This window comes from Aureococcus anophagefferens (genome assembly GCF_000186865.1).
Source record: "Aureococcus anophagefferens unplaced genomic scaffold AURANscaffold_3, whole genome shotgun sequence".
Taxonomy (NCBI): domain Eukaryota; class Pelagophyceae; order Pelagomonadales; family Pelagomonadaceae; genus Aureococcus; species Aureococcus anophagefferens.
In genome coordinates, this window is record NW_008705563.1 from 2,909,179 (window position 1) to 2,918,564 (window position 9,386).

Consider the following 9,386-nt stretch of genomic DNA (forward strand, 5'->3'; position numbering starts at 1 on the left):
TGTAGAGGAGCCGGACCGCATCCGAGAGACATACGTCGCGGAGGTACGGTTCGAGAAAGACAAAGAGGTCGATGAGGAGGCGATGCATGAGGATCCAACCCCGCTGATTCTTGGCGAGAAGGAGATTGGGCATAAACATGCGGTGTGACACGAGCTCCAGCCAGGAGAAAGCGAACCCTGGCGCGACGGCTGGTTGTAGCGCATGGAACACCGTTGCAAATGCAGCAAGGACGCGTACATTACTTGAATCAAGGACGGGGTCTGGCACGTTGAGATCTTGGAGCAGGTTGAGCAGGAGGCGGAAGTAAGGCCTCTGGTCGAACACGCCCCGCTCAGCAGTTGCGTCGTAATCCGCGACGAGGCATCGCGTGAGCGATGAGAGGACACGATTTAAGAGATCGAGGCGTACCGGTGCACCGGCATGCGCCGCGCTACCGTTCGGATCAGACGCCGCGTACTTGACCAGGAGAATGAGGAGCTTGGCATAGGCGTCGACAACAGCATAGTTGAGGACACCTGCCGCCTCGCCATCCACCTCTAAGCCACCGTCGATCGTGCGCGACTCAACACATGACTCGACGCAATGGTCGTCGCGAGGCGAATGAAGCGCTCCGTAGATGCGTCACTCCTCGGCACTGCGTGTTGCTGGAGCAGGGCGAGATACTGCGCGTAGGCCTTCTCGCTCCCGGGCGACTCATTCCAGACACGGATCCACTGCTCGAGCAGCGCCGTGACCTGATCGCGCGCACCCGGCGGGTCCTCAGGTGCAATGCTTGCGCGGCGCAGTTCACGCGCGGCCGCCGTTGCGCTCATGCTCGCGGCCAGGGGTCGAGATGCAGGTGCGAGCGTGCGCAGATCCAGGCCATCGCCACGGACTGGCGTGGCGCTTGGCGCCATCGACGGCATGCCGTGGTGCACAGGGGACGGTGTCGGTCCTGTGTCGCGGCCTGTGCGTACCGATGCTGTCTGTGCGTGCGCGCGCTGCTGCTCGGCCGAAAGGGCGGCGACCAGGCGCCGGAGCGCAGGCGGTGGGTGTGGCTGGCGGGCAACAATTTCAAGGACGCGCGCGATGCGCTGGAGATCCCCTGGAAACGTCGCTAGGCGATACTGTGCAACGCTCAATTCGACGAAGCCAAGGGCGATATCGAGCCACGGCGCGCTCCGACCGCCGTCCATGTTGCGAGCAAGGTATGCGTCAACCTCGGCCACGTCAAGGAGCTCAACGCCGAGGAGACGAACGAGGACATGTGCATGGAGGAAGCGATCTGCGTCGGTGTGTGCGGGGAGAAAAGCGATCCAGTTAGCAACCTCATCGCGGACGAGGTGTGCAGAGATGTCGGCAACTGCCGCGAGCACGATCGCAAGGGTCTCAAGGCGCACCGGGGGCTCTAGCGCGCGTGGCTCACACATTGCTTTGAACGTACTTTGTGCAATTGCGAGCGCAGCATCATCCCGCGAGGCACGTTCAACGCGCGCCGCGGCAAGGAGTAGATCACCAACATGTGCAGCAACTGGGTGACTTCGGAGCGCGTGGAAGCTAAGGTCGTGGCTCGCGGTGCCCGGCATCTTTGTAGTGAGCTGCGCGAACTCACCATCAAGCTTGGCAGTCGCCGATCGATATGCGTCCATGAGCTCAGCGATGGAAATGCTCGGCCGCTCACTTGCTGCCTGCTGCGCGGCGCGCGAGAGCGCGGCAGCGCCACCGCGTGCACCGCTGCACGCCTGACTACGCGCTGTGGAGGTCGAATGCTGCTGCAAAGCGTGCGGCTGCGATGCAACTGTCACAGCGTGCGTCCCGGCGGCCCCGACCAACGGTCCCTGAGGCGGAATTTGGTGTTGCTGGTGTGCGTGCGGGGGTGGCGGCATTGGTCCGCCCGAGTGTAACGCGTGAGACGGCTGCTGGACATGGGTCTGGCGAGGGGGTCGCTGAAACGCCTCATAGACATAGAATTGGTGCGCCAGAAGGCCAGAGGCTTTGGGCCGGAGCGGCTCTGGAAGTGCTGCAGGGTAGCGACCGCTGGGTGCGCTGCTGCCATAGGCACCAACCATGTCAGCGTAGCCGTGGCCCGCGTCGAAGCGCTTTTGGCGATTCTTGAGCGTCGATGCCATGGCCTCGTCGACATCACGGATCGCTTTCTCAGTCGCTGCCTTCTCAATAAGCATGCATCCGAGGTCGAGGTTCTCAGCGGCGCACGTTTGGACGGCGTGCTGGTCATGCTGCTCGCTGCCATTTAGGTGTCCACCCGGCTGCTGCTGGAGGAGTGCACGGAGGTGCTTGGCAATGGAGACTCGGAGCGGCTCCTTGCAGGTGACGAGCGCGAGGCTCCCAGCAAGGTTAGAGACCATGAGTGCAGCCGCCTTGCGGACGCGACTCTCGTCTGGTTCCGTCGCAAAGTCCTTAGCGACGAGCTCCTTGGTCGTGATGCATGCGATTGTCACGCTCCGCTCAACAACTGGCTGGATGATTTCACGGATAGCGCGATCGACAGCAACGGGTGCGACGCGCCTGAGCGCGGCCCCAGAGGGGCCCGACGCCAGCTGCGGGCTGACCGTGATATAGCTCGCGAGGTTTGGGATGACGGTCTGCTCGGCGAAGCCCGGCTGTGACTGTGGTTGCGACTGCGGTTGCGACGTGTCGCCAGCGCCCTGGCCTGGTGCGAATATACGCGTGCCCTGGCTGTCGCTGCGGGTGAGTCCAAAGGTAGATGCTTGCGCGCTTGGCCGCGGCTGTTGTGGCGGTGGCTGGGGGAGCAGGGCCGCACGCGCATGCGCCACCCCACCGAGGCCCTGAGGAAACACAGCATCACCATTGGTGCCAGTGCCACTTCCGGTGTCAGCTGGCGCGCGCTTGACATTGAAGTCAGGCGAGCGGTCCTTGGTTGGCGGTGCGCGCGAGCTAAGAGTAACGGGACCCGTGATCTCATCTAGTTTGATGCCTAAGTGCTTGGAAAGGACCTCGATTTCGAACTTGATGTTCATCTTGAGGTCCTCGACGTCGTATAGATCACGGAGGACGGCCATGAGCCCCATCAGCCAGGGGTTTGGGGGCCGAAATACGACCGAAGCTTTGGCCCCTTCTAGTATCTTGGCAACGAAGGGACAGATGGCGATAAGGCGGCCTGACTCATAACCCTGATAGAGAAGCTCCTTGACATCAAGTTGGCGCTGGAGGATTGGTCGGTTCCTCGCCAGAGTAATTTGCCCGAGCCAGCTCCCAAGATTTTTGAGGAGCGATCGCTCGCTTGTCGAAGTCGTGATCTTAGACGACCGGAGCAGCTTGGCGATATTATGAAAAACCGCCGAAATGACGCACTTCAAGAGTTTCTGCTTGGGCTCATCCGCGCCAAGCTTCTCAAGAAATGCAAGGTAGAGCGTGTGGAAATTGGGTTGCGTCGAAATGCGCTTGACAACGAGGTAGTTAGCGAACCACCCGAAGTGCTCCTCGTGAAGGAGAGGCGCAATATCCTTGACCTTGGCCTCAAGGTTTGAGTGTGAGACATTGTTGAAGACCATGTGCACGCAGTCAAGGACAATCTCCGACGGCGCGACCGCAGGCTGCATTTCACTTGCGGCCGGCATCAATTCGGCGATACTCAGCGGCCGATCGCCTGCTGTCTGAACTGAGGTCATGCCGGATGTTGGCAGGGCCGAGGCTCGTGGCAGCTCTGAATCCCCGGCTGCGTCTGGACAGAGCACATTCGGCGCCTCCGAGGCCGTTCCACTGCCAACTCCAAGATGGACATCGTCAACCCGCAGCACGGCGACGGTCTCCACAACATCATCTTCACCGCCCAGAGTTGATACCTCGTCAGATGCGCCGCGACCACCCTCAGCCAATAGTCTGGATGGATCAAGCCGCACTATGCCGCAATCATCCGAGGTACTACCACCCAGGAGCCGCCCGTCGACACTATGGCTGCCGCCAGAGAGGGCTGAACCAAGCGTGCGGACGAAAACAACCTCGTCAGCTGCGCCGAAGGGATGATTGGCGCCAGGCCGATGCGGTGTTGACGTGGGCGTGGCCAAACAAGGAGTTTCAGCGGACGTGGGAGCAATGGTAATGGCCGCAGATGCAATGGCAGCAACTGTCGCGCCACGCCAAGCACCACCGAGCGCGTCGACAGCGACGAAGTCGAGGCAAGCCTTGGTGAGGTGCGGCTCTATGATTTTGTCTGCACGCATGCTCCTGAGAAGAGCACTTAAAGCCTCTGCGCCTGCGTCAGCAGATTCGGCCGCCTCAGCATCGAGCGCGGCAAGGCAGAGACCAAGACGAACGTTTTGCGAAAAGATCGCGGCGGTCGAAATACCAGCGGCGTGCGCTAAAGCACGCGCATCAAGCGCTGCGCGCGCATTAGGCATCAGGAGCAGGCCCGCGTTTGGTACCGAAACTGCAAGCGCTGCGAGCGCAGCCGCGAGAACGTCGCCGCGGCCACCACGCCAGAGCGCGGCTGCAGTGGCAGCGGCAGCACAACATTCAGAACACTTGTATACGTATGTGTTGTCGGGGACTTCATGGGCTGCGGCAGTCCATGCGTCACACGCGCCATGGCCCAAGGCGGCCAGCACCCGCTCTTTCAGGCGAGAAGGTTCGTGAATGCTGCAGAGCGCCGCGACTGCTGCCTGAGGCGCGGCAGCGGCGACCCCGTCTAATGCCGTGCCGCTTGCGACTGCGTGGCCAAAATGGCCAAGACTCACAAGTGACACGACGAGTCCACCAAGTGGACCAGCAGCGGGATCAGCAGAGACGGTAGGCGATCCTTGCGCGAGAAGAAGGACCTATAGGAGGCACGTGATACAGAGTTGATCAGATCAGGCGCGAACGCCCTAACGCCGGTGAGGCTTGCGGCTGCAGCGGTAAGAGGTAGCTGAACACGTTCACGATGACACCAAGCGCGTCTCAGGACACCCGTCGGGAAAGGCCTCCCAAGGAGTGTGCAAAAGGTCGTAAGGACTACTGCGGCAGCTTGGGGTGAAGCAATACGGACGCGATCGCTATCAAGCGCATGGCGACGCGTGTGGCACTCCACGCGCCTGCGCTGGGTCCCATAACTTCAACTACTACGTCAAGGCGCCACGTGCGCAGATGCAGTGGCATCTCAACGTCGTTGAGCATGGAGCGGAGGGTCAGGGCGTCCACGTCACAGCCAACGTCAAGAGACACGGCATCGCGACTGTCGAGAGCGCCGGCGATGAGTGCGACAAGTAAAGCTGCATCAGAATCCATGAGACCCGCTAAGTTCATACCACGCACAACGCGGCCGAGAGTTGCCACGTCTCCGCTCGCCGCCGGCCCCAGCTCTACGAGCGCGGAAACGGCCGCGGCACCACACGCCACATCAGAGTCGTCAGAGTCATAACCGCCAGGGGGGCTCGCTCTAGTCAGCAGAAGAGGGGGCGCACCGAATTGGCGGGCCCGCTCCGAGCGCGCAAGCGAGGAAAGTGCAACATCAGCCCGAACAACGGCAGAGACACGGGCGCTGGCTGTATGAACGTCGTTAGCCGACGCGATCGCCGCCATGACCTCGGGCGCACTGGCTGCTATTAGCGCACACGACTCAAACTCGCCAAAGACGGCACCCGAAGACGCCCAGTCCAAGACCCCCTGGTCCGAGCGCTTGGACCTGACGCTCGGTACTGACTGTAGGGCTGCGCTCATTGCAACCCGCTGCAATTCACTGAGTGCCACTGCCTGTTCCAGTCGCTGGAGTCGGTCGCCCCGCAAACTCTCGCTAAGTGGCGCCGCGGCTGTCTCTCCGCTCCGTGCCCGCTCCGTATCACCAAGACCCAACGTATCCGAAGTTGCCTGATGCAACATCGTCGCAAAATGTGGCTCCGAGCATGCCTCCGTCAGGACACGCGCGAGAGGCTGTGTCTGCGTGGGGCAAAAGGCACTGCGTGGACGAAGCGCGCGCGGGGGATGTAGGGGGTCTTGGGCAGTGCCGCATACAGCTTGGCCCCATGCCCAAGTCTCTTCGCCTCCGCACAAGGCTCATGGGGGGAGATACGTGCCTGGGGGGTCTCTTGGGTCTCCTTTGGTGAATAGGCTTGCAACTGTTCCAACAGGATGGAAATTTGATGGCGATCCATCAAGAAGTGCGTTGTTTGAGGTAGATTTGCCGGTTTTAGTGAACGTTAGAGAATGACGGATCCCGCCCTAAGTGCTGTCAGGGTAGCGAAATCACCGATCATATACGCGTCGCCGCCTACTTGCGGATATCGGACACTGGATCTCCGATGAGATTTTACGCACCGGGGTATAAAGCTTGCCGGTCAGTGCCCCGATCAACGTACATCTAGGCGCGCCTAGATTAATTAATTAATATCAATCGATCATTCTGGGCCCGGATTCATTAGTCCTCCGTAGAGGCTGTGCGTCGACCGCGCGCGAAAAAAAAATTCCAGGCTATCAGAATCTGAGTTTTGATCGGTGCATTTTGCCGGTACTACAGTACTAGCCTGGTACTACCCGCAGAAAATCTAGCACAGTTAGGTGGGGTAGCGACTAAACTATAGAGGGGGAAGTGGCGTCCAAACCCCCGAACTATGGGTATCATGTTTGCCCGGTAAGGCGACAACAGTCGGAATAGCGTCGTCTGATCCTGGCATCCTGGCTAGGGTCGCGGTCGACTCCCCCCTGAATGTCCGTTTAATTCAGGGCTGACGTCTTCGGCCCCGGCGCCTGGCCGGACGTGTCCCAGGGGCCCCTGGGACGGGGGTGGCGCGGGGGCGCGCCCGCGGGGAACGGTCCTGGCCGCCTCCAGCGGCGAGAAGCGCTGGAACCATTGCGTAGCCAACCAGCGCCTCGCCTGAAATGCGCAATTGCGCATTTCGGCCCAGATACAGCCGCTCGAAATCGACATCGGTGTCGATAGCGTCGTTTGCATGGTCTGCTGATCATGGTTTTTGGATCTCTAGTATCGCAGTGACGAGATCGAGGTTTTTTTTATCCCGGGGAACTTTCTAAATTCGGCGGTCGGGAATCTGCGGATACTTCTTGCGGCAAATTGACGGCAAGTAACCTTCTATGGAGGTGGCTTAAGGCCGCCAGTACCGCTAGAGAGCGAAAGGCGAGGAGAGTATATCCCTGGAGGGCTGCGGTGCGGGACGTCTTTTAAAATCTAGCCGAGCACCGGTTACCTCAGCAGCCTAACTTCAGATGTCGATCTCGTCCCCGCTTTGTGGCGAAGCACGATAAGTACGCCAGGCTAGACTCCAAACGGCACCAGAGCGACCCCGAGCCGGCGCAGGCCGCTCCATCAGGGCCGTAGGGACCGGGGGGGGGCTAACAGGAACGCAGAGCGTCGGGGAACTCGGATGGCTCCTGCGGCGCGGTCACGCACTCGGGCCACGGTGCGCAGCGCCCGGCCTCGTTGTCCGCGGAGTCGGGGTCGTATCTCTCTGTCGACCTCTCCCAGCATCGGAGATCTTATTTCATCCGTGAGATCACTCGTTGGAACAAAAAAAGTGACCCCGTGCCGCGTCCGCGCCGTCCGCGCCGTCCGCGCCGTCCGCGCCGTCCGCGCCGTCCGCGCCGTCCGCGCCGTCCGCGCCGTCCGCGCCGTCCGCGCCGTCCGCGCCGTCCGCGCCGCTTCGCGGAAGGGAGATTCGAAGCCGCGACCCCCTCGCGTCCAGCGGGGCATCCAGCGGTTGGGAAGAATTTATTTCGGGCCTCATCAGCCGTTCCCGTACATAAACGCCCTCCCTTTGTGGCCCATGATCACACACCCAATCCCACAAAGTTTGCCGGCGATTCGACCAATCATCGACATGCCAGCACGCGGTGGACATCCAGCGGAGGAAGCAGGGATCGTATGCCCCGAGACACCCGCATTGCGCGCCGAAAGAGGCGACTCGCCCATGCTCTACAAAGCGCCCGCGCTCATCGTTATCTTCAAAAAATCCTAGAAAATAGAGACTTGGCGGGGGGTTCGGTAACCTTTTCGATTCGCAAATGGGGCGCCGCCCCATTAAAAAAACGTTTAGGTTACCGCGAAACGGCCTCGATGGGGCCGAGCTAGCCTCGAGTCAAGCCCGCCGAGCGAGATGAGGGGCCGGAACGAGATCCAGCGGCAGTGACGAGATCGAGCGAGAGTTGACTTTTATACAAAATTGAACTTTTGAATAATTTCGACCGGCTTTTGATTAATTTCGACCGGCTTTTGATTAGTTTCGCCGGCGCTCGTCGGTCCGGCCCGGTGCTGGAAATGTCCGACCTTTTTTTTTTTTGGGATACTTTACTTCAAGTTACCTTCTACGGAGCCGGTAGCCAGGGACGTATACCCTGCGGCGTTTGGCTCGGGCTTTGATTTAGCTACGAGCTTTTGATTTCTCAGGCCGTCCAAAAGTGAACTTCACAGCTCGATCTCGTCACTGTCCAGCGGGCGTACTTGTCGCGCATCGCCACCTTTGTCGTTAGCCGAGCCGCCATAGGACAGAACGGCCGCGCACGAGGCGCTCGCGACAGCCTGGGAGGTCCGGCATGGCCAGTACCGCTAGGGCAGCCACAACGTCACGTAAGTCAAGATTCTCGCTTGTAGCCGGGCCACACGGCCGGGCAGACCGAACTCGACGAAGACGAGCCCTTTCGCAACAAACCGCACCCAAGTGCTTCCATCCCCTACTTAGCGGCACTGTCAGACGGGGGCTCTGCTCAGGTGCTTGGCCCGCGGTCAAGGCGCAACCAGATTGCATCGAGTTTCCCTTGTTCACGCAAGTCCTAGGTCATGATCCGCGGCGGTGCCTTACCCACACATATGCCGAACTAATGTAGGCGATCTGGTTGCATTGGGTTGTCGCAACATTCGAGTGAAATCCCAGGGGCTCGGGCACTGTTCTGGCTGAAAACGTCGCAGACTGACAAGGAAACCAGGCCACGATGAATTACAAACGACGTCCGCGTGCGACGCCTGGCCCGTATTGCCAACACAGCCAGATTCGATTTGTGCTGGCCCATTCCGGGAAAGGACTGTTGGGGAGTCTACGTCACCACCTTCTGCTGGGGGGGGAGCTTTGCAGTTCAAATACCCCCGGGCTTAGTTCGGCGCAAACTATCATTGCTGCGCTGCTTACATTGAGAGGTCTAATCCATGACCCAGGTGCAGGGGAGAATACAGCGAAAACCATCGTTTTGCTATAGGACAAGATCAAGGTCTGCCCAGCAGAGCACTGCACGAAGAATGGGACATCAACTGTGTGATATTTCCGTATTAAGCTTGTGCTCGCAACCTCTTTGTCCTCCGCATCTCTGCACGTTTACTGCGACGTGCGTGGCGTTTTTCGTGGCGTGTGTTCAATCTTGTATCAACCATCTCCGCGGGCGCTGTTGGAGGCCTTACAGTGCACGATTTGCCTGTTTCAAAGCTCGCATTTACAGCATATGAGGTCTC

At 60.1% G+C, this 9,386-nt stretch overlaps 1 protein-coding gene across 1 annotated transcript in view; it reads right to left on the reverse strand.

Annotated features, from left to right (window-relative positions):
* AURANDRAFT_52580 (hypothetical protein) overlaps positions 1-2,979 on the reverse strand; it is a gene marked incomplete at both ends in the record, with an annotated part of 3,885 nt that extends 906 nt beyond the window's left edge. Inside the window, one exon of the mRNA XM_009035603.1 lies at positions 1-2,979. Within this exon, the coding sequence (XP_009033851.1) occupies positions 538-2,979 (2,442 nt within the window).
* Positions 2,980-9,386: the final 6,407 nt, after the last annotated feature.